At 39.6% G+C, this 27,771-nt stretch overlaps 2 protein-coding genes across 2 annotated transcripts in view; one reads left to right on the top strand and one right to left on the bottom strand.

Annotated features, from left to right (window-relative positions):
• LOC145480994 (uncharacterized) overlaps positions 1 to 27,771 on the top strand; it is a 249,618-nt gene that overhangs the window by 183,130 nt on the left and 38,717 nt on the right. The gene's annotated exons all lie outside the window — the stretch shown is intronic.
• LOC145480979 (epithelial cell-transforming sequence 2 oncogene-like) lies at positions 97 to 27,767 on the bottom strand. The gene is made up of 31 exons (XM_081459330.1): positions 27,564 to 27,767; positions 26,850 to 27,283; positions 26,611 to 26,646; positions 25,326 to 25,706; positions 24,431 to 24,545; positions 23,809 to 24,014; positions 22,963 to 23,068; positions 22,765 to 22,825; positions 22,191 to 22,257; positions 21,566 to 21,628; positions 20,988 to 21,103; positions 20,411 to 20,463; positions 19,827 to 19,955; positions 19,485 to 19,574; positions 17,060 to 17,163; positions 16,470 to 16,548; positions 15,607 to 15,722; positions 15,389 to 15,472; positions 10,292 to 10,372; positions 9,356 to 9,513; positions 8,519 to 8,587; positions 7,722 to 7,773; positions 7,126 to 7,221; positions 6,663 to 6,736; positions 6,253 to 6,294; positions 5,495 to 5,609; positions 4,399 to 4,464; positions 4,213 to 4,307; positions 3,121 to 3,234; positions 2,918 to 2,976; positions 97 to 2,117 (listed from the first exon to the last, which is right to left on the bottom strand). The coding sequence occupies exons 2-31, from the start codon at positions 27,069 to 27,071 to the stop codon at positions 1,987 to 1,989; spliced, it is 3,180 nt and encodes a 1,059-aa protein (XP_081315456.1). The 5' UTR covers positions 27,072 to 27,283; positions 27,564 to 27,767; the 3' UTR covers positions 97 to 1,986.

The following is a 27,771-nucleotide window of genomic DNA, read 5'->3' as shown; positions in this document are numbered from 1 at the left end:
TAAAACGCAGCATCTGCGAACTCTGTGCAGTAAATCGCCTGGAAAACGAAGTTATTCACTGATTGTAAAAGCACCTGAAAATGTTTTGACTACGGTTTCGGATTAACTACAGCCCACATACAACGTGCGGACATTGAAATGAGAGTTATCGGAGCGTAGTTAACAGCTGGAAAACTTTTTTTTTTGGGAGGTTCCGGAGCCCAAAAATTTATTTATAGATCAAAACAACTACCGCTTTAATTTCTTTGACCTTCGTTAAAAATCAAAATACCGTACCTTCGTACTTGTTTTTTTCTTTTTCATCATAAGACGACGACTGGTGGGATTTAGTTTATTTCTTATTTCAAACGATATGCGCTAGCAATCGAATTTATGGGCCACTGGAAAGCGATTTTAACGGAAAAAGATCGTTGATTAAAATTTCTCTTCTTAACAACACCGCGTTTACATTTCAACTCGTCTTGAGTACACGAAAAGCAAATTATTCACTCTTTAGAAAACCACCAGCCGGGCCTGTCAAAGGTCCCAGCATTTAATTGATAGCCTGTTGTCACTGTGATCTGTGGGACACAGGAAAATGTCTCTGTTATGGTAAGTTGCCTCTTGAGTGCAGACATTTTCGGTCCCATTAGCTCCTATTGTAACGGGACTACGCCCTTTTGCCAATACACGGCTGGTGGGTTTTACCAAGTAGATCACAGTTCCTTGCGTTGCACCATTCCCGGCAATTTTCACCTTTCAATATTCTGGTCACTGGATCGTGTACAGAAAATGAGAAGAAAGGACTGAAAGCGCTGGTCGTTGTTGCATCCTCACATTGCACACTGATCCGATTCTACCATCTTCCGTGAATAAACCCAGTGTCGGCGTTCTTTGACTTTTGTTATATACCCGCTCGAATGAGGCCCTTTGTTTCGCGGGCACGAAATTATGTCCCGGTAAAGATGGCCACGAAGGACTGGGGCCTACGCAGGAATATCCACCGGCTATTGCGCGTGCGGTATTAGAAACACAAAGGGTATTTATTTTTTCTACAGAAGAGAAAACAAAATACAACAGCACTCACCTAATACTTCACTCTCTTTTTAATTTAAACATCTAAAAGGCACAAATGACTCTATTCTATATCTTACGGCAAATTGTAGAAGATGTAATTCTCTGTATAATTATATAAACTCCACTCTCAATTTAAAAAAAAAAAAAATAGAAATATATTAAGCTATTTGTATGAAAATGTATTGAAATAGTTCAAATTTATATCCCAGATAATAAAATTACTTAAATTTGATTTCGAGCAACAGACAAGGGAAAAACACTTACAGTTAATTTAATGTTTTTCGCAGATTTTAAGAATTAGTCCAAGGTTCAGATAAACATTTCTCAGCTCAAGGCCCGAGCCTTCCTTCAATATCCATCTAATTAACATATATGGATCAAACTGACTTGCTGACGGTTTGGTTAATTAACAATTAGACCCGTAGCCCGCAAGGGCTACGGGTCAATAGCCCATGAGGAGAAACCGAATGAGCTATTGACCCGTGGCCCTTGAGGGCGAAGGGTCTAATTGTTTTATCATCACCCAGCTAGTCGGACAGAAAAGGCAATAATAAAGTTAGCAAGTGCAAGTTGAAAAATATTGATTTGGGAATAAAAAGAAAGAAAGCGTCACGCTCGATTGCGCCAATTTCGGTACTCGAGGACTATTACTAACAGCCCTCTAGTAGCGTAGCCAATTAAAATGCAGGATTTGCATCAGTCCACTAGTTGGGTGATACTAATACTCTTATGCATTAATGCCGAGCAGCGCGTGCGCACCAAGACCGACGGTCTGGCGTTAGATAGATAGTATTATGTACCAATCAGATTGGAAGTTCATCAACAGTCAACAGCTAAGTTATGGCAATAATTACAGCGATCACACAAATATAAATCAATGTGCGGTCTCAGAATTGTCGCAATCGTAATTGATATTTTTGAATGCAGATGCTAAGATTTTTCCAAAGCAGCATTAATTGAACTTTCTAACACTGAAATCCACTGGAATTTCTGTTCCCAAGAGTGTGCCTGGCAGAACCACAGTTTCTTCGGCGATACGATGGTAAACGCATTTTTTACATCTAGAATGAAATTTAAAGACGTTAGTGATGTACAGTAAAAACCCTCATGTAAGAACCTAGTGGTTTAAGGTCGTTCGCGCTAATTGTTTCTGGGCATCCTTACTGCGCACGCAAATTCACGCGCCACGTCATGCATGAGAGCGCGCGCTAAGTAATAAAATGAACAATGACAGGGCAGATGGTCACTGGTATAGCTTTCCCTGGATTTAACGATCTTGGACGTTCGGTGACCTCTATTTTTCTTTTGATGAATCATTTTCTCTACCGATATTCTACGTTTAGCGAAAAAATGAAGAAAATCTGTCTAAAAGAAGTTTGAATTTTTTGCAGAATGCACCATCGAATTCCGTTCTCTTTAGCACTTCGTTTATCTGTGCGACGGTTTCAAGTGTCTCTTGAAGGGTTAAGTTTTGTGAAAACGTCGGTAAAATTTGGAATAATTTACGCAACAGACCCACTTCTACAAAATATGACTAAGATAGTTTGCCTCCGTTGACTCACCTTCGATATTTTTAGCTACAAACCTCTGTAGAACATGCTGAAATTAAGAACCTAATTAAGAACCCACTTAGCCTAAATTGCCAATAACTACCACAAAATACAAAAACCTGTTTTGCCAGACTTCAGAAAATGTAGGTTCTCACACGCGGGTCAGTTTTACGGCAATTTGCGGTAAAAGTTCTAGACAAGTGTTTTCTCGAGTAACGTGTCAATACGTATTTAGTAGTGTCAATACGAGAGGGAATTCGAGTAACTCTTACGAAAATACGATGGAAACAGTGAGTAATTAGGTAACTTACATTTTGAATCCGCTAGGTTCTCCACTTGCAGCCTCTTTAACGTCAAACATGCTTGGAACCTTGAACGATAGATTTGAATGTGTGAAAGGTGTTGTGAAAAAAAATTCAGAATTCTTCCGCCTTCTTATGTAACTCCAGGGTCAACTATTCCTTTAGTCTGCTTTAGCACATGCACAGCCAAATGCTAGCTAAATTATACTTACTTATAGTTTCGTTGAACAAGTCTTTGAAAAGGAACAAACTTGAAAGTCAGTGTCGTTACCACAAGTGCATCATTGAACAGAAACAAACCAAGGTCACCAACTTGTTGGTAGATTCTGACGTGAAAACAAGCAAACAAAATCCAGTGACCAATTTTAAAATAGTAAAGCAATGTTACAGGCTCCACGGGTTGTCCAAATGTATCTCTGCCGGCAAAGCTACAAAAAAAACAACTTTGGAAAGAGAAACTCAAAGATATAAGGGAACCTATATTCGTAATGCGTTTTTGAATATGACTGATTTAGGTAGGGAAAACTTAACGTGTTTGCAGATTTTTATTAACGAAACGAATCTATGACAACAATGGCATCGATGAAATCAATGAGTAATTGATGGGCAAACGATGGGAGGTCAGTTGACAAGTCATTGAATATTGCCGATGTTCAATCAATGAGTATTCCATGAATAATCGAAAGGCCACGAGCCAAGAGTTTCAGGCATCATTGATTAATCATTGAGGCCATTGACTGGTCATCGATATGATCTCGTGGAAACCATCCTCTGCTTAGAATGTGTACGATTGAGCAATTTTGGAATTAAGTATCTGTTCGATTGCGTGTTTATGCCAACTTAAGAATACACGGAGTATATTCCAACGGTCTGTTCTAGGGAGTAGAATACTTGGAATAATCCAGCCGGACTTCGCGTCGTGTCGCGAAGAAACCTCGTCAGAAAACCCTTAAGGAGACCACCCTGGGCGTGGCTCGAGCTTTATTTGACCCCCTGAAAGATACCACTTCAAACGGGATAGGCTCGATTACCAGCCGCAGTTCAGGACAGGAACCCGCACTAGCAGACTAGATTCGAGAGACCGGCCGAAATCGAGCCTAAAAACGGAAATAAGAGCGTTTTCTTTGTTATTATTTCTTCAAGTGCACCCTAAAAGATACTTTAAACGACTGAAAATAGTGGCCTTTCGACGTGAACACCCGAAGTGAGACCAGAATCCTTAAGTTATACCCCTAAGCGAGATGACGAACATCCCCAACCTTTTCAATTGGGAGTCCCCCGGGATAAACATGTCACTCCTGTACCTGAATTCTGGTTTAACTTGTCTACCAATGCTTGGGGTCGACAATAGGATGACATCCTCCTCTCGAACAAAATGGCGGCTTTTCTCTGCCAGTACCTGCAAAGAGAAGCCATTGCTTTGTTACTTTGACGCTATAAAGTCATTCAAGACAATCAAATGAATGGAAAAATAAAGTATGAGAATTTACCGGGCAATTGATTATTCTTTTCTGCAAATCTTGAAGAAACCTCTCTCTTTCCAGGCGTTCTTTGTACTGCAGAACATAAAAAACCAGGCAACAACAGTTAACAAAATAGACATCGCTTTCTTAATACATGTAACTGACTTTGGTGTTTGGCTATCCGCTGAGAAAATAACTTGAGCCAATAGAGTAGTTTGAAATTTTAAATCCAGTTAAGTCACTGTATCAAAAACGTAATAACTGGTATAGAGCCGCCAAGTCACCTGGGCCGGGTTGTTCAAAGCCTGATTAAGCTAACTTAGGATTAGCGAGAATTTTGATTTGAGCTTTGAAAATTTTCGGTGAGGTTTTCTGTTTATACAGTTTGTGCTTCAGTTTTGAACTTGACTAAGCTCAAACTACAAAAAACGTAAGCAGTAGAAAACATTTTTATGCAGTAAAAATTAATGCTCCGGTTAACATTTAATCCTGGGTTAGCGTTAACCGGCTTTCGAGCAACCCGGCCTAGGTCAGTAAGCTATCGTATCAAACTCTTATTTAATGTTACCTAAACGTTAGTCCTGCGTTAGTCACCCGTCCATCAATGATGAATTGTAAATGAAGCCTGCGTTACTCCTTCGTGAAGTTATTTATATGACTAACTGTGCTGTTTTGGAACTATTTAAAGTCGAAAAGGAAAATTCCACGCTAACCAATCCGTAGATTTGCAAACGGACAAGAATATGTTCGAGTCTAACGTAACTGAGTTCTAAAGAGTGATTTCTTAGATTAAACTGCTAAATATCTAATGTTATTGTGATGTTCAGTAAGCATATAGGGCGAAACATTGTAAAATAATATTTGGTTATGAGCTAAGAGATACCGTTGGCAAGTCCTATAGGGTCCGACATCCATACAAGATACCTCAAGATCTATCTATGTGTTCCCCATTAACGCAACAGATGCTATGGGCAAAAACGTATCGTCGCGAAACCCCACCGCTAGAAGCTTTCTAAGGGTGGAGGGGAGAGGCTTAACTATAGTACAGCGATGAGGCGGATGGAATAATAGATAGAAGATAAAAATGTTCCAATATGATACGTTTGTTTAATTTTATTTTTACCTGTCTAAATAAACTGTCGAGGTCCTTAAACTTCGCGATGGCCTGGGCCAAGTTTTTTCTATCAACGTGGTCTGATGGGGTGTACTTCATAAATGACTCCAGCAGCTCCACGTAACTTAATAGACAAAATGCGATAAAGGAAAGCCTGATAAATTAGCTAGTTGTTAAGAAGTAGTGATGTTCGGAAATGGTTGTTATTTCTTGGAAAACGAAAAAAAGGTTAAGTCTGCACGCGAGCCAAGTGGCCCATCAGGCCGGAGCTTATCCCGGTTTCTGTAGCATGAAGCGACTAGGAGTATTTCTACTTCCCCATAGATGGGATGCTAGTCCATCGCAGGGTTACCCCCAGCATTAACTTCGCTGTTAACCATTTGTACACCTGGGTGGAGAGAGGCACTGTGAGAGTAAAGTGTCTTGCCCAAGAACACAACACAATGTCCCCGGCCAGGGCTCGAACACGGACCGCTCGATCAGGATTCAAGCCCACTAACCAATGCAAGAGGCCACCGCGCCTCCACTGGAAAATGAAAGGATACCACAAAAACTTTGTCGTCTGTTTTGTTAGGGTTACATGCCTGCTGACCGAAAAATCTTGTCAGGGACGTTCGTGGCCGTGATGCATTGTCCCTGATGAATTCGGACAAACTGTTGCGCGCCCCTGTCCATCAACCAGCATTCTTCCCACTTGTCAGTTGATATAACAGGGACTTCAATTTAGTTATTTTTTATAAAGAATAGCATTAGCCATGTTCACTAACCTTTTAATTCTTCTTCCTGGGAGAAATAACAATTCAGGTAAACTATGGGTAAAAGGAGAGATATCAAAGAATTCGTTATCAGTAAGTAATTTCTGAATCAACATTTGAATCAACTCGACAATATTTTCTCGACGAACAACTAAATTCATAAAAAAAGCATTAAAATAGAATTGTGGGAGTCAGTAAGGAGAACTGATATTTCGAGTCTAGGAATTGAAGGTTAAATTTACATTTCGACCTTTAGGCAAACTGACAAACGAAATCTGGTTGTTAACAATAGATTTGCGACAATTTATCGATTGAAGGAAGCTACTCACTAAAGAAGAAAAAATACTGTGATCAACTTTATCGTTTTAGCACTCAAATGCTATTCGTTAATTTCCAAATAAACGATTCTATACCGCACTTACCTCATCATTTTTGTGCTTGGCTGCCTTTCCTGGCGACCGAGAAATGAGCGGAACTGGGGATTCTGTTCTTTACACTGTTGAACATACATACAAAGATTACAGCGATAAATGAAATCTGACTAAGACAGCGCTGCAACTGGCAAGACATAGATTGCTGGTACTTTTGTCGCAAATACAGTAGGAACTAATACAGCAAAACATTTAATACCTGTACCGACAAAACATCATGACAAAACGAGGAACTAACTTACGATGTACAACAAATCGTGATATCGAAGTTAAATCTTAGAACAAACTTCAGACTAATCTGAAGACTACTTATCTGTAAGATAGCGGCTATTTCAACTGCAACTGAAAGCCGTTAGATTCAATTTACAAATAAAATTTAAACTGACAATCTCGGTCTAAAAGGGTTTCAGAAAATAACACGCATAAAACAGTGTTACTTAATAAATCGTCTTACCCGCTCAAGTGTTTGCAGTGTGACAGGATAGTTGTTGAGGAAATTAGTGTAAGCTCGCAGCTGAGTTGTGAACCTCAGAAAAATGTCTCCCAGCATCTGAAAGTGGATATCATGTATCGAGCACAATATCAGTTTCTTACAGTTGTCAAGTCCATGATCAGTGAGCAACAGGGACTCGTTGAAGTTGGGCCATTTAGTGGCGATCATGGGCAAGATACTTTACTCTCACTGCCTCTCTCCACCCAGGTGTATAAATGGGTACCGGCGAATTTAGTTCTGGGGGTAACCCTGCAATGGACTAGCATCCCATCCAGAGGGGGAGTAGAAATACTCCTAATCGCTTGATGCTACAGAAACCAGAATAAGCTCCGACCTGATGGGCCACTTGGCTTATATGCAGACTATGCCGCAAACTCTTGAAATTGTGTCCTACCAGTGGAGGGAATTAAAGAGGTTTAAAACCCCGTCGCTGTGATTTTGATTTCCGGGATATGAGTAGAAGGACTCCAACAGAGACGGTAGCTACGGTCAAGGTTGTCTATTATTTAGAGAATTCACGCGATGTTGCCGCAGGAAAGCCAATACTGGTGACTTACTTGGTGTGAATTCCATTCATCTAAACGGTTCGACAGGTCGTTCACCAGCACACTGAAACAGAGACGAACAATACAATCGTAAACCTGAGACACAAAGCCTATGCTTTATTGACACAGCTATATATCGGCACCTACCCTGCGAGCAGATTGAAGGACACTCGCCTCGCAGGGTAATCGGAACCTTGACTATTTGGACAAATTGATGAAAAAATTGAGAACAAAGGCTAACCGCTATTAGACCAAAAAGATAACTACAATGGTGTTCACCGGGACTAATTTCCGCTTGTCGCCATTTTGAAACTTATGACGTCACGTGGTGAAACTCTTGATGTATGGACAATAGTATGACGGCATAGGATGACATCATAGTATGACGTCAGCTAAAACGCTGTCAAACTGACAAATTTTCAGTTCACACAGTACTTCCAGTTTTGTTCAAAACCTCAATAAAAGCATGAAATGTTCCGTTGACACTTGTAATAACACGGACACTGAAGGAAATTTTTCATTCAAAACAAGTGAAGCGTACCCCTCAAGATTACATTAATGAATTGATTGATTGAATATTGAACTAGCTAGTCATTTCAGACATCAATATTAAAAAGTTTTTTTTTGAACATTAAGCCCATTGACCGTATTTTTGGAAGGAACGGTGGGTTCAATTTTCCAATAATCAATTTATTATTGCATTCTTCAAATGACTAGCGGGTTCAATATTGAAATAATCAATTAATTAATGTCATCTTGAGGGGTACGCTTCACTTGGTTTGACTGTAAGCTCCATTGGCTAGTTGTACCTGCTAGGACCCAGTAACGTCTGGCTGTCAGCAAACAAACTCTGAATGTTGGCGGAGCTGATTATGGCCCTGAAATAAGAAATCAAACTGCAGTCGATCATTTTTTTTCACAAATAAATAGCTGAGGGCTTCGCTGAGAGTTAAAGAATGAGAAATTTAATTTATGCAATTCTGAAAATTTCAAAACGGGGACAAATATTGTGGAAATTCCCCGGGAAAGTCTCCAGAAAATATGAAAATTGTTGAATTTCCAAGGAGCGAACCATTCAACCGAAAATAAAACGGAAATTCCCATGACGTCCGAAAATTTGCGTACATCTCGCGAGGTTGTCCCTTTCTCCGAAAATTCCGGAAAATACTGTTCCATTCCTCACGTGAAATTTTCAGAAATTTAGACCAGGATTTTTCATCGAATGGAAAGCGCCGCAAGGCTTCTCAAAAGCCAAGGGGTGCTTACCATTTGTCAGAATAAACCGGTTGGGACGACCGTTAAATAATGGTAAGGGTTTTCCAAAATCAGCAAACCAATCAAACGAGATGGCGCTTACCATTTACAATTCAATTTCTCGTTATTGTTTTCAGCTGCTGAGAGACTGGAAACTGGAAAATGTAAGCATCCAAGATTACCAAATGCTTCTTTGATCTCGACAAAGGAACACCGCGAAAAACAGCTGACACTAGTGCGATTTCATCTCCAGCCAAAATAATAATGAAACGCAAGATCCCCCTTTCCCCTTATTTGAGAAACCCCCGAGCGGCCAGCAAAGACGAGCAGCACCTTTACATGCGGGCTACACTCAAACACGACTTCACTAAAGATTGAACAAAGTAATGCACCTGTTAGAAGCAAGGGAAGCTTGAAGAGGTTTCTTGAAAACATCTTGAATTATAGACAAGTCGTTCATGTAGGTCAACTCTGTTGATAATATTTCGTGAGCTACTAACGTCCTTTTTTCCCCAGCAGTAGCGCCAGTACAAGGTTTCGAGGCGAGTTTCTGCAGAAAAGAAATTGCTATCAGTTAGACTTCTAGACTACGAGTAGTCCCTCTTTCGCTTAGTCCGTCGTGCGTGACGCGAAAGAAATTCGCGAGAAAAAAATGGTCGCGCGAAATCCTGGGGACCAGGATTTCGCGCGGCCATTTTTTTCTCGCGGTTTTCTTTCGCGTCACGCACGACGGACTAAGCGAAAGAGGGACTACTCGTGGTCTATTAGACTTCGAGAAATTCACTTTAACTTTCACGGATTTGTTAGGAAATGAGTCGACGAGTGGGGCGCGAATTCAAACAATGGCTCTCTTTTCACCAGCAAGCGAGAATTTGACTATCTTAATTGACCACTCCCCAATGGAGCATTCACGACCAGGCTTCTCGCATACATTTGCTTATTTGATCTAAAGCGTAGATTAGAAAGTTTTGCCACCGAGACACTCAGAATGATATCATACGAACAAAGCTCGAAAGGTAATACTTCATTTCAATAAACAAAAAATAAAGTAAAAATAAATAAACGTTATGCCCCTATCCTGTCATGTAATCTGGGCCGCGGAAAGAAATGATTCCGTGGAAAGACAAAACATTGTTTACAAAGGAAGCTATAAGGTTTGGGCCTGAGGAAAATGTTAATGAATTGTTTGAGTTTTAAACGTGGAAATCAGAGCGTCCACAACTCGATTTGTGAGAACTCCAACTAATTTCACCTTGTTGTAATAAGCCAAGGGTCTCCAAGGTAATGCTGTTTTATTGAAGTTACAAGACAAAACATTTAATACTTACATCAGTTTCAAATTCTCTTGTTGCAATATCATCCTCGGAATCAGAAACCTCCAAATCTGACAAAGCTTCCTCTTGCTTTGTCTAAAGAAAGGAGATTCAAGTCAGACCTCACAACTAATACCTCGTCCACACCACGCCAGAGAAATTTGAAAACGCAGCTTTATTTCTACGGTTAGGCCAACCGTCCACACTAATCCGTCACGAAAACGGAGCTTTTCGAAAACGCTCTTCAAAACGGAGGAATTTGAAAACGCCGGCCTTGTGTTTTAGTGTGGACGGAAAGCATTTTGAAAATGGAGCTTTTCGAAAACGACGACGCTACGCTTATCATGAAATTTTTCTGTCTGAGTTTTCCTCAAACACAAATCCAAAATGACCGATGATTGTTGCGTTTTCAAATTTCTCCGGCGTAGTGTGGAAAGGGCCTAACTTCATTTGAGACTTCGTACCAGACCTATGTAAGACCTTGGCTGCCAAGAATTATTTTGCTATTGTTTTTGTGACTAAGTTTTCGTTTTCGATATTTGTGCCAATACAACTGAATCAGCGGTGATGTTTTCCTTTTTGTTTGATGCTAAACTTTATTTTGAAGAGTGCAAATCGGTCATGTAAATTTTGCAATTAGGAGCTCTATTATTGTACTACTTTAAATTAAATGTTTAATTACTTCTACGCGAGGTAGAGAACTGAAATTTAATTTACGGATTGAAGTCATATTTAGGTGCTCTATAGAACAGTTGGACACAAAATAGCGTGCTATACCCTACAGTTTGGCTCAGGATGAGGAAAAAAGATCTATGACCGCCCGTTGACAACAATTGCGAATTATCAATAATTACTAGCCTTTACTGATTACTTTCAGCATAGTCAGTTTCCCGAAAGTTGTGAACATAAACAACACGATTTTATGTACAGGTGCTCCTAAAACTCATTTAAATGAACAATATCAGAGAAGCCTCCACAGAAACGTAATTTATTTATTATAATTAATCTTTAAATGTTCCAGTGAATTAGTTTCTCATTACCCATCTACATGCCGCTCATTAACCGTGACCTTTATGAGAGTTACAGACATGTGCCTGGTCATAACAAAAAGAGATAAATCACAACTCGGCTCGTTTTGGGAGAAAGTGACATCCTGTTATTATTTCCAACAGTCATCATAATTTTAGAAACAAAAAACCTTTCTTTTTGGATAAAAACTCATCTCTTACATTTACTAAAACGAGATTTTGCAACACGGAAGTAATTTTTTCAGTTTTGTGCCGTATGCTGTTCAAGTTGCCATACGAAGACAAGGCAGTTCTTTCCTTAAGATATTTTTTTCTGTTTGTAGAATCTGTTCTTGGACATGAAAGTTTCCGGTCACTACAGATACGAAGCTGCAGATTATGCTCAACCTGTTTAAAATTAATGCTTGCACATTTCCAATTTTTTAGCTAGTTTTAAATTTATTTGTTTTTTTTTTTTTCTTAATTTGGTTCAACTAAATTTGTCAGGTAAATGTAACCGGAGAGCGTAATGTATTGGGAACTAGTGCGAACGCACCGCACGTACAGGAAGCGATGTTCTTCTATCAGCAACAATGGATCAAACGAAATGTTTTAACAAGCATATCCTGAGGCACGCAAACTCAATGACGAAATCATAACTTTGCTGATCTCCAAAAGGAAAAACCAAATGCATGCGTCGAATTTTGTCTTTGGAGTCACAACCAAGCGAGCTACAGTTTGTTTATAGCCACAGGTCATACAGGTGTAGTGAGTATTAGGTAGGAGGGTCTTGAGACGATTTTTCATAACTGGTGAACTTTTATCAGCCGAGCCTGTTGTACACTGAGAAAATTGCTATGAGAAATGGCTAGTTTAAACAGACTATTCCGTTTGAATCTCTGCCTGGGGAACAGGGATGGCGCAGTGGTAAGAGCGCTCGCTCGGGTTCGATTCCGGCCCGGTACCATATGTGAGTCGAGTTTGCTGTTGGTTCTCGCCTTGCTCCGAGGGTTTTTCCCTGGGTTTTCCGGTTTTCCTCCCTCCACAGAAAGCAACATTTCCAAATTCCAATTCGATCAGGATCTAGAGGACCTGCATGAAAACCAGTTAAGCCGCTGACGTGGCTTCCCCTCTAAATATTGTAACTTAAGATAGCAAGAATTTGATCAGTATAGATTGGATATATGCATAAGGAGTAGGGTTAGGTTAATCCAATCGCCACGCAAATGACTAATCCTAGAAACGTCACTCTTTACGAAAACCCAAATGCGGGAAATGAACTACTGTATTTCCTTAAGATTTTAAATATCATGAACAGGTATAGAGGTCTGCTCCGTGTAAAACGCATCAGCCTGCATCATTTCATTGAAACTAGGTGATCGAAGCTTGTGAAAAACATTAATTTTGTACACAGTTTTAGAAAATTGATTTGTCGACCGCTTTCTATAGCTTTGTTTCGGCTTGAAGGTAAACGTTCTTCGTGGTCTTTGTGAGTGTACGTAAATGGGTTGTCATCAATGGGTGATTTTCTTTGATAGAGCGGCTTTCGATTGAGTGTCGTAAAACCAAAACCAAATCAATTACTTAATGATTACTCAGCCAATCTCAAACCGTAGTAAAACCAAAACCAAAGTAATTGTCTGATTTCTTTCGACACTCAATGAAAACCGCTCTTAGAAGAGCATTAGTTATAACTCATTTTAAAATTATATTCAGTCTAAATGAGTTTTGATTCAAAGTCACCCTTCCTATCTTGCTTCCGTGCTACAAATGTAAAAGCAATGGGTAAAACGATTTCTTTCCTACTTTCACGCATTTTTCAGAGGAACATTGGATGTTTTTGAAGTTCGATTCAACCAAATATGAACAAGTCTGAGCAGAATTTCGGGAAAAAACGCTTTTCCGCCCTTTTAATCTAAAATCAATTGGCCTTTCTTTTGAAACTATAAAATCCATGTTTTGAATAAAAGCCTAAGCTAGGTAATGCTTACTAAAAAAAGGGCCGCGGTACACTAAACCTTGATTGGAAAAACATTCGGGACAAATCATTCCGAGTTAAATTAATTTTAACAAAAGTAACCTAGAACTGCGCCATAAAGTATTAAATACAGTGATATATACCCCAAAGTACCAAACACTTTTATATAGATGGGTCTCGCGATCACAGAAGCGGAACCGGCTGAGATAAAAAAAAAAAAGCAAGTAACGGTTGAAAGTTTCAAAGAGCTCCCTATTCATAAAACAGAAAAAATCTCAAAATAACCTGTTAGGTGACGTGTCAACAAAACATACCGCACAGGTATCGCAGAAGTCATGGGTTCGAATCCCGTTCAAGCCTGAATTTTTTTTTCAGACTTTAATTTTACAAGTGCGTAAGTTGTGTACATAATAAACCGCGATGATTATTCGTGTCTTTAAAACACGTACTTTACTTCATTTTGCAGATTTCGAGAAAAAGACTGAAAGGAAAAACAATGTCATCACTGGAACTTCCTCCTCGCAGCATTACACGAGTCAGTTTGGAATTTTTTTCATGGACAGTTTTGGCCTTGGCCGGTTTCCTAGGGAACATCGCAGTGATCGCTGCCTTTGTACGAAATCAATTCTTACGAAAGTTTACACCGGTGTACATCATTGCCCTTGCGATCAGTGACATCCTCAACTTTGTCACCAATGGCACGTTTGTAGCAGTAACCCTTTACGCCGGAAGTTGGCAATTTGGGTCCTCTGGCTGTTTTGTTGGCGGATTTTCCACGCTTTTTCTCATGCAACTCACCACTAGCACCATGTCACTCACGGCCATTAACAGATACATCCGGGTTACCAAGCCTGAGCTGTTCAAAAAAATCTTCGCGCCAAAAAAGTCCATCGTGATTGTGGTCTGCCTGTGGTTCCTCGTCGCCTTGACGACGCTGCTTCCGTTCGTCATTGGAGATTCAGAGTTCGCTTTTATGGCCAGCTATGCGGTATGTGTTCCCTCTTTTAGGCAAAAGGTTACATTTTACGCTATGGCTATCCATGGGTCCTTCGGGGTTGTTTCTCTGCTAATTGTAGCTGTATGCTACATCAAAGTTTCTCGCGCTATAAGACAAATTCTACCGCGGGACGCGCAGAATGAAGATGAAAACCAAGGCGGGGAAACCTTGGAAAATGGTGACGTTGAGACGGTGAGAACGAGAGAAGTGAGGATTACAAAGATGATGTACGCTATCGTGCTGGTCTTCGGAATCCTCTGGATTCCCACAGCAATGATTATCATTGTGACCCGCGTCACACTCGGTAAAATCCCTCGGGATGTCTCGATGCTGGTGTCTTTCGCATACAATATTAGCAGTTTAACAAACCCTGTGGTGTATGCAAGCATGAACAGGTCTTTCAGAAGGGAATTTAAAATGATTTTGTTGACTATATTATATTGCCAATGTTGTAGATAGTGTTTGCACAAGTGTTGCGTGACGCGATTACTTCAACAACTCAGTTGTTGAGGCGTGACATTTCATACGTGACACTGGAATGAATGTATCGGCGTAAATAACTTCGTGAACGTTTATGAGGATAAATACGTGACTTTAAATTTCCATACCTCCGTGAGTCTTAAATTTGGATTTAATGTGGAAAAAACTACGTAATACAATATTTTCAATCAAGACAATTGCGTGACATCTAAATTTGGATAAGTGCGTGAAAATTTAACGAGGAAAACTGCGGGACATTTTCATGAAGAAAACTAAATGATTTTGGATAGTCACTGGGCGTGGAAATGTTACTTATCAAATCCAGGTCAACTGCAATGTGACTAAATCTCCAGGTATTTTTTGCTGGCTTCTCCAGCTTTTCAGGTTTAGTGCAGGTTGTTAAATTAGAATAATCGCATATAGAAATGTATGCAGTCAGTAAATAGAACATATATTTCTGCACTATTTAGAAGAGTAGAGCTGTTTAATTGATAAAGCCAGCTTAATCTTGTTCACTCGTGTATCTTTGGTCTTTAACACATGACCTAGAATTTTTTTATCGTTCAAAATATGTATAATAAGCAAATATGACATGCAACACATCTTTCATGCAGCACTCCGGTCAGTACAACAGAAATCATTGGTCTTACCATTGTTTTCTGAACTTTCTTCAATTTTCTATCTTTGTGTCCATAGTTCTGTAGATAATGAATAAGACCTTGAACCGGATCGCTCTGGAGTAAGGAGAACAAGACGATAAACGCATTTACTCTCAGTAGTTTGTAATCTGACTTCCAATGTAGACAACACGTTAAATAAAGAAGAAAATGAGTGGTATCAGAGAATTGACACTAGGTACTTTCTTTACCCAATTCCTGGATGCGTTGTCCTTTCCAAGAGAGATGACGGCATCAACAAGCACAGAGGCAATTTCCGACACTCGGTGCACCTCACACATCCCTAAAGCTTCAAACGTGATTTGTCCTAAATAAAAACGACGTCAAAAAATGCATTAAGGCTGCAGATTAAACCCAGATTGGACACTCAGCAACTAGAATGAGCTGTCTTTTTCTATGGCATCTGTGGATCGGCGCTTATGGACTATAGCCCTTTACATGATTGGCTTGTATGGCAACGGACGTTTCACTGATTTGGTGACGTAAAAGACAAGCTTCAGCCCCCGACAAAAGACAAGCTTCAGCCCCCGACGCCGGAGAAATTTAAAAGCGGAGTTTTCACACTAAAGATGCATCGAATGTTTTCCGTCCACATTTCGCCGGAGAAATTTGAAAACGCAACAATCACTGATCATTTTGGAATTGTGTTTGAGGAAAACTCGGACAGAAAGTTCCCCCGGTTATCGTGGTGTCATCGTTTTCGGAAAGCTCCGTTTTCAAAATGTTTTGCGTTCACACTAAAACGCAAAGCCGGTGTTTTCAAATTCCTCCGGTTTGGGAAGCGTTTTCGAAAAGCTCCGTTTTCGCGACGGATTAGTCTGGACGGTAGGCCTAACTGTGGAAATAAAGCTACTTTTCAGTTCAAATTTCTCCGCCGTAGTGTGGACTGGGCCTTCGACTGGACTCCTATTCTCGATAAATTCCGTCACGAGTAATTGTGTATTACGCTGCTTTACATCATTTGTAGTTCATTTAATGAGCCATTTGAACTGAGAAGTTATTGGAATGCATTCATGAAGTACTAATATTCAAAAGCACTCCTGCTGCAACTTACCAACAAGACGCTTAGCTAGATTCCTTTGCTCTTCACAGAAGAAACAGTTGAGATTCTTTTTTACAACATCAACGCATTCCTACAAACAGAAAAGCATTCTTAAAATAGCGCCAACAACTATTAAAAGTTACACTATGATCTCGAGATTTCTATCTTAACAGTAGAGTGTTTCTGTTGAGGGCCAATGGGCTGATAGTTGCCCTTGGAAATTCTTTTCTTCAAATTATTATTTCCAATTATTTCTCTACATTTTTTTAAAACTAGCACTTAAGTTCAAGTTTCAGCGAAATCGTGCGCGGACGGGCGCTGACTGAATTTTCATTTGAAACTTGCAGCCGGGGACGCGCACTCATCAATTCACTCAACAGGTTTGAAGTTTTATAATCGCATTGCGGTGAATGTCTTTCTTTTAATCCTCTGGCAAATTAAAAATTGTCCAGTAGTATTTCTGAATCTTCCTAGGAACTGCGCACCGTCTAATGGTTATAAACGCAGCATTTGCTTTTCTATACATGTAGTAGACTTTTAATGAAAAAAAGGCCATGAACATTACTTGTTTTATACAGTCAAACTACACAGTGTTGACAGACCTCAATGTAATCCACGGTACTCGACCAAGCTCCAAGTTTTGTGGCATTGAAATACAGAGACGGCGGTGAACCACTGTTAGGTACAAACAACCAATCACTTTCCACTATGGAAATTGAAAATAATAAGTATGAGAACAGCTAACAATCTAATTAAAATAAATTGGTAGTTATAATGATTATGCCAACCGAAATATATCAGTGCAAACTGAGAGGCAACGAAGCAGTCGAAAGATGGAAGCAAACAACAGGAAACAGGCGAATTGCGCGGGAAAACGCGCCAAAACCAACCCATGTTTCTGCTCCTGATTGGTTCGATTTAACAGTATCTTTGTTCTGATTGGTCAGAGCATGTTCTATGAGCTCAGCAAATGCGAAAAATGAGAAGAAGAATTTCCCTGTATTTGCGCGTTCAGCTATCATTATTTCTTTACAATACACGATTGCAAGATTTTCAAGGTTTAAGAGGCCCTGCGCCTAAGAAACGACCGATGATTTCCGGCTAAAAAATAAAATCGGCCGATTTTTATCTCCCAAGTAGAGGTTACCGAATACTATTTAAAAATGAATTTCTTCTGTTTCAGTTTCGCTTTAAACCAAAAATATCGAGCCGCAAACTTTTTCCGTCTGATAGTAGCAAAATCAGGCTGAAAGTAAGCCCCCGCAAAAAACTGTTCAGAAATTACTCTCGCAACGCAAAATAATGAGAAAACTACACAGTGTTGAAGAAAAAGGCCTTTTAATGCAATATCATTCGATAAACATCAAAAAACTGCCGAAGCGATTAACAAATAAAGTTTCAAATATTGCATACTAAATTAGATGGAGCGTTGGAGCTGATTTTAAAATAATTATTTCTCAAAAGTTCAACGCTTTTGAAAGCAATCACAGTGATGAATCAAACATTGGAGGGATACAAATCACGTTTCTGGAAAAACATTTTTCGGCCAAAGTATATTGGCCTTGTACAAAGTGTTTAAAGTTACCGTGTTTACCGTTATCCTGCTACTTCGGCGAAACACTTCTCTTCTCTTCTCTTACACTTCTGGATAGCGTGGTAAACGCCACTTTAAACCTTGCTAGGCATTCAAAGACCATCCTGAGTAGAAGGATGTAGAGAAATAAAAAAAGAGAGATAAAGAGAAAGGAAGATGAAAAATACGCAGAAAAAGAAAATAACTCGAAATTACCATCTGCTAACGAAAGTTGAATCTGGAAAATGTCGTCGTGTGACAGCGGCCCTTGACGTCATTTGTCACGTCAAGTCGCAAGAGCGTGGGAAAACGAGTCTGCAATGTCCTTCGGGCGGTCAGCGGCTAGGGACCCAGTCGTGACCGATCGTGACCCCATAACTCAGACTACGCTGTGGCCAAAACGGTGTGGCGGTTGGGGAAGTTTTTCTTTTTGAGTGACCATCATTTGTGAAAAATAACATAACATTGTTCCACTAAACGTTTTCTGGCTGGGAAAAATTGTTTTCCTATTTGTGCATTCGTTTGGATTCCGCCGCTGTTTAGACAAATGACGTCAATGGCCGCTGTCACGCGACGACATTTTCCAGATTCAACTTTCGTTAGCAGATGGTAATTTCGAGTTATTTTCTTTTTCTGGGTATTTTTCATCTTCCTTTCTCTTTTAATTCTACGTCCTTCTACTTAGGATGGTCTTTGAATGCCTAGCAAGGTTTAAAGTGGCATTTACCACGCTATCCACGGCCGTATTGGCAAAAGAGAAGTGTTTCGCCGAAGTAACAGGATAACGGTAAACACGGTAACTTTGAACGCTTTGTACAAGGTCAATATATTTTGGCCAAAAAACGTTTTTCCAGAAACGTGATGTATATCCCTCCAATGTCTGATTCATCACTGTGATTGCATTTGAAAGCGTTGAACTTTTGAGAAATAATTATTTTAAAATCAGCTCCAACGCTCCATCTAATTTAGTATGCAATATTTGAAACTTTATTTTTTAATCGCTTCGACAGTTTTTTGATGTTTATCGAATGATATTGCATTAAAAGGCCTTTTTCTTCAACACTGTGTAGTTTTCTCATTATTTTGCGTTGCGAGAGTAATTTCTGAACAGTTTTTTGCGGGGGCTTATTTTCGGCCGGATTTTACTGCTATCAGACGGAAAAAGTTTGCGGCTCGATATTTTTGGTTTAAAGCGAAACTGAAACAAAAGAAATTCATTTTAAAATAGTATTCGGTAACCTCTACTTGGGAGATAAAAATCGGCCGATTTTATTTTTTAGCCGGAAATCATCGGTCGTTTCTTAGGCGCAGGGCCTCTTAATTTTGCATTTAAAATCTCTCTTAACAAAAAATGCAAAAACAATTCCGACTGTGTGTCGTTACATAATCCTAAAGAGTCAATGTTATATGGAAGGTAAGCTAAGTATATTCGGACATGATATCGAAAGTTTTACCTCTAGCAAATGATCCCGTCATTCCTGTTGGACAAGAAAACTGCATGTCTGTCAAGAGACCCAGCTGTACCAAAAGATCCATGCCTTGTTCTGAAGAAAGGCGAGGAAAAAGTCGTTAAATACACTAATAACACTTACACCGCTTAAACTGGGTAGAAGGAAAATTTTTCATGACTTTCGTGTTCTTGTGAGGAAACTTGCCAGTCCGTTTGGCTACCCAACGCAAGTTTTTACTACCCAATTTTCAAATTGAGGCTACTTGCGAGCATGTTTGGCCAGAGCTTAGCACGCAGATAATTGTGGGACCTTCTTTCCCTGCCCTTAACTTGTTACACTCCTCACCTGTTTCTACCAAAGGAACAAAGATGTCCACGTGACCTCCTGATTCTCGCCCTGTCACACTTATCGTTAGAGTTTCCCAGAAGTGTCGCATAGAAGGCTCGTTAACGGTCTCTAATGACAGAGTCTGACCTGTAAACAGAAGGCATTCTCGTGATACGGATTCAACTGGGACATTCTAGTGGTCGGAAACAAAATTCGACGCGACTCAAGGGGTAGAATCAGATTACGTATAACTTTAAAACTGTTTTAAACAATTTCGGCATTTTTCTTCCGTGGAAGTTCTGTCGACGATCTTACTGAAAGCACATGTTCAACCTTCGTCGCTTCGCGCCGACAGGAACCGTTCAGATACTCTTGTGCCTTGCAATTAATCATTAATTTGTGCCAATTCTGATTGAACCCGAACATTCCAAATATACTCCTTCATGTAGCTTTGACAGTTTCAGAGGTTTTACGGGAGGCATCGTTTTGACCCAGGGTGAAAACAGCATAGCCGCTTGGTGTCCGCAATGGCGAGCTGTCTGCCACGAGGAAAGGAATGTGGGCGTCATTGATTCAGCTACATGAAAATCTTGGTTACTGACCTTTTACAAGGCGTAGAGTACCAGAATCTCCCCAAGCAAACACACCAATGCTCCTGTGAGAATTAAATGCAGAAAAAAAAAGTCAAAGCGGATAGAAGTTTTAACCATAATCTCTCCCAACTAATATCTTGTAAGCAATTGCGGAGAGAGGGGTAAGAGGAGATGATATTCCAGTTCATGAAGATATACCGATTGACAGAGCCCGCGGTTTTCGTCCTCGACGTTGTTATGAAACACGATGCACCCTCGTTGCGTCATTGCTGGCGAGACTATTTCGGGCTATTTCAGAAGTACTCGTGCAACTACTTTCCAGTTCTACACAAAAAATTCCACACTGATGACATGGCCTTACGGAGATCTCTGTCGTGCTCTGATTGGTTTGAATTTTCGCGCGCAAGTTACGACCAATCAGAGTCAGACATAATTGGTATCTCCGTAGAGTTACGTCATCAGTAAGGAATTTTGCCGCTTGAATGTCTGAATTCGTCTGAAGAAAAAAAGAAACTCAAGTGCACGCGCGATTATTTCAGATTTCTCTCGTCAGTTTATAGTCAGAAGATCGACCGACCGTTCTTACCTAGCTTGTCTTCCCTGCAGAGCAAGTCTAAGTTTTTCCATCAGGGCGTCCAGTGTTGTGCCTTCATATTCGTAAGGGATTGCAATGACACCAAACATCACAGCTTCTAATAACAACTGACAGAAACGAAGAAAGTCAGACGATTAGAAAAAAAAATAATGAGGTTAAAAACCAGTCAAACATTTTACATGTCGAAGATATACGTTTCCCGCCTACACAGGCATGCGCCACCTCAATTTAAGTTAAGAGTTTGAGCAAGAGTTAAGAGTTTTCCAACGAAAATGACTCATAATTTGTTTCCATTTGGTCTAAAATTGGCCGGGTGTAGTCTTTAGAAAGCAGTGTACAGTATTAATTTTAGAAACGTATCAGTCTTCTCTTGTCATCGGGTAGTGAAGTAAAAATATCACTTATTACCTGGCAGTCACACACAAAACAATTTTATAATAGGTGAACTTTAACAAGCTTGGCTATTACATGTCAAGAGGGCATAGAAAATGTTACACGCACTATTGTTAATGAAGGAGTACAAAACAATTTTCAAACCCAAATACCTCAAGGGACATCAACCGACTCACCTCAGCCGCAGGGATTTCAGACGAGATAAATATAACGGCTGGACAAGGTTGGCTTCGAAGGTCCTACAATTAAAAAACGTAACAGTAAATGAAATTTATCATGACTGAAAAACAGCAATTGTACAGCAAGATAACTGGCATAGATTCCTGGTTAAAGGAGCTACGTCACAGTTTGAACATCTTGAAGTGTTTAGCTTAAATTGTTCCAGTTTGTCGTTTGCAATCGTTGTTTATCTTCTCAATCCTTGACCATCCTTGTTCCTTTGTGGTTTAAAATTATCTCTTTAAATAGTGTTTTTCTATCTTAGTAAACTTTTTTTTTTTTTTTCAGGTTTCCTTCAATCTAACTCTGAATACCGTGACTGAGCTTCTTAAAATGAAGTCGAAAGCGGACGTAAGGTGAACTTGCTTGCGTTCTCACTTGTAGAATGAAGTGACTGGGTCACTTTGTCTCTTCCAATAGAAATAATAAACTAAAGTACACCTTACATTTAGCGTCAGATTGAGAATTCAGATTCAGATTTTTCACTCGATTTATACACGGGTTAAAATAACAATAATTGTTTACAATAAAAAGAAGCAGAACAGACGATCGCAAAACACAACACGTACTAATATTTATTACCTCCTTTTTTCTTGTTTCCAACACGGAATCGTGCGCACTGGGATGAATTCCACAAGTTAGATCTTGTCTGGAAGAATTAAATCAAGAAGTGAATTCTAAACATTTCTCTGTCACAAGAATTCACGATTGGAATCAAATGGACGTGTAATGACTTGAAGGAGCTTCTTCACGGTTTGCGCATCTTTAAAAGTTTAGCCTAATTTTTAAAAGTTTTTCGTTTGTAATCCGTGTTAATCTTCTCCATCCTTAACAATCCTTGTTCCTTTATGGTTTATTATTATCTCTTTGGTGTTTTTCTATCTTAGTAAACTTTTATTTTCAGGTTTCCTTCAATTTAAAGGTAACTTTGCACGTGGCCAAAACAACTCAAAATAACGAGACTGAACTCCTTTAAAACGACGTGTTACATGCACAACACTGTAGTAAGCACTTCCTCAAAAAGAAATAACTAAATCGCATACGATTAGTCTGGATAAATATTTCACCGGTCTAGATCAAAAGACTGAAGCTCTCGTTCGACAAATCACATTGCATGATTCAGTTCACCAGGGGCGCTCGGGTACCATACACCTACCGTCGCACCGGCGATTTTGGGGCAGGTGTGGCCCACGACTGCTCCACCACCGATTCATCACCTGTAAAAATCAAATAAAAAAAACACCGTCAGTTACTGTAACCATACCTGAATCGAATGTTCCTGTGTTAGCGTCAAACTAACATCATGAATCATGATGGCAAACAACTCAAGATAAGCACAACGTTGAAAACATACCTCCAGATTCAACAGCTAATGCCTCGGTCAGGGTCAGCTTTGATGGATGTACAGGTTCTTTCCCTTCCTCAATTACATTCCCATTGACATCATGAATTTTCCCATCCTATAGGATAATTTGTAAAAATCCAAAAATAAGACCAAAGCCCTTCAAATCCAAGACCTTAAACTCCCACCGAGAAAGGGTGGATGGAGTGGAAAATTTTCATATTCATGCCACACTCACCAAAAAAATCTTGGAAGGTTCTACTACTAACTGACATTTGAGAAAGGAGGCATGGCTTATTGTTGCAAGGCTTATTACATAAGTAATAATATATATAATAAATAAATATAGATTTAGCCAAGCCTAAAAACTGAGTTCTTGGGCCGGGTACACGCCCACAAGCAATACCGCTAGCCATGATAACCATGAGAAAATCAATTCATGGGTTTCCTTTCTTTCTTATGAGTATGGTGCTCCGCTTGGCAGGCCTTTGGGCTGCCAGAGCTCTGCTATAAATGATAGAGATAGCATCAACTGAAAACTCAGAAAAATCTGAGTTCCTTATGGGACTTGAACCCAAAACCCTCTATGGTGTAGCTGGATGCTCTAACCACCAAGCTACTGGAGACTCTATGGCAAGCAAGGGTGAAATGTGGATGTTTGAATGGAACCGCATCGTGTAGTCACACAGCCAAATAATTACTTGGCACATATGAACTCATAACTGCATGATTTGGCAGTCACATTGAGGCATATCAAAGATGCAACCAAACTTCCTCCAAAGTGAGTAATCTAAGGAATACAAATGATAGAAATAGCATCAACTAAAAACTTAGGAAAAAAAAATCTCTTCTTATTACTTTCTCCACTTTCTCCATACACATGTGTGCAGGAGCAGTATGCGATCTTCTGTGTGGAGGTCTGGTACTCAGTCCCAGTCTCTCAGCTCTCAGTTGGTCTGGGGAATGAGGCTGGTTTGGATTATGTTCATAAAATAAAGCCTTCCTGGCATTCTCCAGGTCATGGGGCTGAGGATCTGTGTCCAACCAAGGTGGGCGACGTGTTTCTGTGAAGGTTCAAACAAAGGATGAGAATAAGAGTCAAAGAGATGAAAGTGAACTGAAAGGATGACATCTGGTGATACAACACAGATAAATATTATTATCACCAATAATATTACAGTTACTGTAAAAATTATATTAATTTAATTATTACTGTTACGAACACCTGCAGTGGATTTTCAGTGAAAAGCTTAAGACCAATAATTCATGCCCACATTCACTTGCTTAGTACTGAGTATGAGGAAAAAAGGTACATTTTAGTGCTGTAATGAGTCAGTGAAGCTGATGTTTGGATCATTAGTCGTCAGAGCACTCAAATTGGCACCTCTCAATCTGGAGTCCACTACACATTCGTCCTTTTGGTTTGGCCTAAACTGAGGCCATTGATCAGTAGCTGCAAGATGATTAGTAATTGCCATACCTTGTCTGTAGTATTTAGTCTCTCTAATCTGTCTCTTTTCAACACCTTTTTGTTTCTCTCTTTTTTGCGTGGACACTCTTGCAGTGCTGTCAGCAAACTGACCATACTTCTCTGCCTTTAGAAATAAAATTCACAAAATTTGTTATTAGTTGACAGGTAATTAGAATGCAATAAAGGATTCATTAATAGCCTACAATACAGCAAGGTCTTGGTTTGAGATTTTCCTGTAAAGACCTCACTCTCAGTAAGTAGTTAGTTTTTTAGCACATAAAATGTTTGATAATAGCTCCTAATTCACATCATGTGTAACTATTTAAAAGGCATCCACAGTCAAGCATTGATCGATACCCTCAATCGATACCCTTGATCAATATCTCGATCAATACTCGATTGACATCCCGACCAATATTCAGTCGACACTCAATTGACACTTGATCAACAGTCGGTCCATAGTTGGCCAAGTGTCAACTGACTCTTATGCATCAATAGAAAATTAATCGAATGTCAACCGAGATGTCGAGGGAGTGTTGACTGAGTGTCAATTGAGGTGTCGACAGAGTGTCGATCGAGTGCTGATCTGGATGTCGATCCCTTAATTCTTTGGAAAAGTAGGAAGTCCCAACCCCCTCCCATGTTCTTAAAGCTCTGCTACATGTGTAACACCTGAGAATTACTAAGGTTTGGGAAAATTTAATTAACCTTAATAACTCTTGACCTGTCTCAGCAAAGTACATAGATATGATTATTGACAATTAAAAGTAAATACATATTATTGTTATTAGTAAACACAATTACACTGATTGAGCTAAGCCATCTTTTTAATGATTCTGGCATATGATTTAAGTTTTTATATTACAGAAATGTATGCATTTATTGAACAAGAAAAACCACCAACCATTCTGGATGGAGCTTCCATATCAAGTGAACCAGCACACATGATGTAGTGATGTTTCCAACATCCATATTCTCTGCTACTTGGTGTGTATGGCAAATACCAACCAAATTGTAAACATTTCGGCATCCAGATCACATCTTGCTCACTTATAAACTTCCATTGCCAAGACACTTGCGCAGCACGACAAAGGCTTCTTGGATCCAGGAAAGAAAAGATGTAAGTGGATATAAATCGAGGCAAAACAGTTGTATAATCTAAGTGGTGAATTGGAAGTTGCTTTTTGAACCAGCCTTCATTTACAAATCTTAATTGTGATTTCGTGCATTTCTTTAGGATGAAGGTGAGGAATTTCTTTCGTTGGGCATCTGTCCACAGAGAGAACTGCAAATGAAATTAAAAACAATTATTTTTTAATTGCCTCATGGTTATAGACAAATCTTGTCTGATTATTGTAGGGATCAGAGGAGCTTAAATGCTGGCCGCCTTGCCAGTATTTAATTACTATTCAATACGAAACTTCCAATAAAACCACTAGCTGCAAAGGTTTCTGTCTGTGCAAATTTTGATCCTTTTTGGATAGTACGATAGTACGAGTTCCTGAAGTTTACTCACTCAGATGCATGTTGAGCGAAAGAGGCCTAAGTGAGGTTGGAGTGAACTGAATTTGTCCTAGGCGATGAGAATCTCTATTCTCCTCACCAAATTAAATAGAAATCAGACACTGATCACTTGAGTCTAAAACCTTCACACAACTTCTTAAATAAACAATAGGGATGATATTTGTTTACAAACATTGTTTTTGTTATTTAAATGTTCAAAGCGTTAAACAAAAGAAAATTTTTGTTTCACCAGCCAATAGTTCTCTGGTTGGCATATTAATAACAATTGGTGACGTCACTGATATCTTTGCTATATGCTGGTTACAACTGCCTTTTCCTTTCCCCCCCCCCCCCCCCCACTCCCTGAATTCGGGTTTCTGCCAGAACACCCCTCCCTTCACCCGCAAAAAAACCTCACTTCAAAAGTAGTAAAACGTGTGGACGATTAAACCTTCTAATTTTGCAGTTGATTCAACCATCATTTCGCGTTGACTAGAGTTTGATAAATACCGACAGATCAAAACGAGCCGCAGTTTGAGTTTTAAGCTTATAAGTAAACTTTAATTATCTTCAATTAGACAATTAGTTCACGACTCCCAGTGAATAATCTAAAGTTTAGACTCTGCAAATTTGGTTTACAAATTTATCTAATGCTTCTGTAACCTTATATTTTGTATCTGCCTTACCCAGTGTCCGATCAGATCTAAGCGTTCCACGAAGATCTGAAAGAAACAAAGTACAATACAAACTTGAAATTAGCACAGGTAGCTACAAGTAGCTACAAGTGCTTTCAAAAATTCAGGCTGTGAAATTGGCATAACACAAAAGCTCAAATTGATTGTTTAAACACTCTATCAGCTGGACAACCGTAAAATTTCAATTACAATTGAAGTCTCGCAAGACAAGTCTCGCAAGGCTCTCTTACCCTACTGTTTGAAGCACTGTTTACTACTGGTGTCCAAGCACTGTAATGAGTTTTGTATTTATCGGTATGAAATCCATGCTCTATTACGGAGGGCGAAATTCGTGGTTTTGTATTACCACGAGCGCCGACTATTTCGTTCTCCGTTGCGAAGGCCTCTGTTTTTCTCGTTTTCTTGATATTTCCCGAGGTTGGCCGTCCATTTCGCGGTGTTCCCACCGACATCGCTGGCTGTTGGCTCGATACAGTCAAGTTTTAGGGATGAGACAAAAGGCTGAACAGTTTTCAAAAGTGTTTACAAAAGCGCGCACGTTTTCAAGTTGGTGGCGTCCTGGAGTTGTCAAGGAAAGTTGTGCTCCTCAGGCTACCCTAGAGGGGAAATGTTTCTTTCGACAACCGGTGATGCGAATGTAAGGCGAATAATTTTCTCCATGCCCCTGTATTGAAAAATAAAACAATATACAATAAGAGAAGAGGCACTACGACCGTATATATTTGTAGGCTAGAAACTCATATTTTGGTATGAGGCCTTGACAAACTTAGGGAGGGTGGGGCGGGGAGAGTTTGACCATGCATGTAAGAAAAATCAGTCTGTTAAAAAACAAAGAGATTTCTTGTACTTTTTTCTGTTTTTATTTTTTATTTTTTATGTTTTCCTTTTTTTGTACTACGTCAGTGGCCTAACAACGTGGTGACGCTGGTCACTATATACACTACCTGCTCTGGCTCCGTTTTACTGGGGCTCCTCTACTTTTTCGGTATTTTCGTTCTTCTGTTTTGGAGAATCATAGCATCATCCTCCCTCCATGGGTTGCATATCATGTGGATGGGAAAAATAACGGTGAAGTTTTTCCAACGGAGATCCAACTTGATCTACCTGTCACACGCGAGAGTAGAATGGTCTACCTGTGTACCTGTGCTCGTA

The sequence above is a fragment of the Orbicella franksi genome, chromosome 3 (assembly GCF_964199315.1).
Source record: "Orbicella franksi chromosome 3, jaOrbFran1.1, whole genome shotgun sequence".
NCBI classification, from domain to species: domain Eukaryota; kingdom Metazoa; phylum Cnidaria; class Anthozoa; order Scleractinia; family Merulinidae; genus Orbicella; species Orbicella franksi.
Note: the sequence above shows the minus strand (reverse complement) of the source record. Positions and strands in the feature narration are given on the sequence as shown.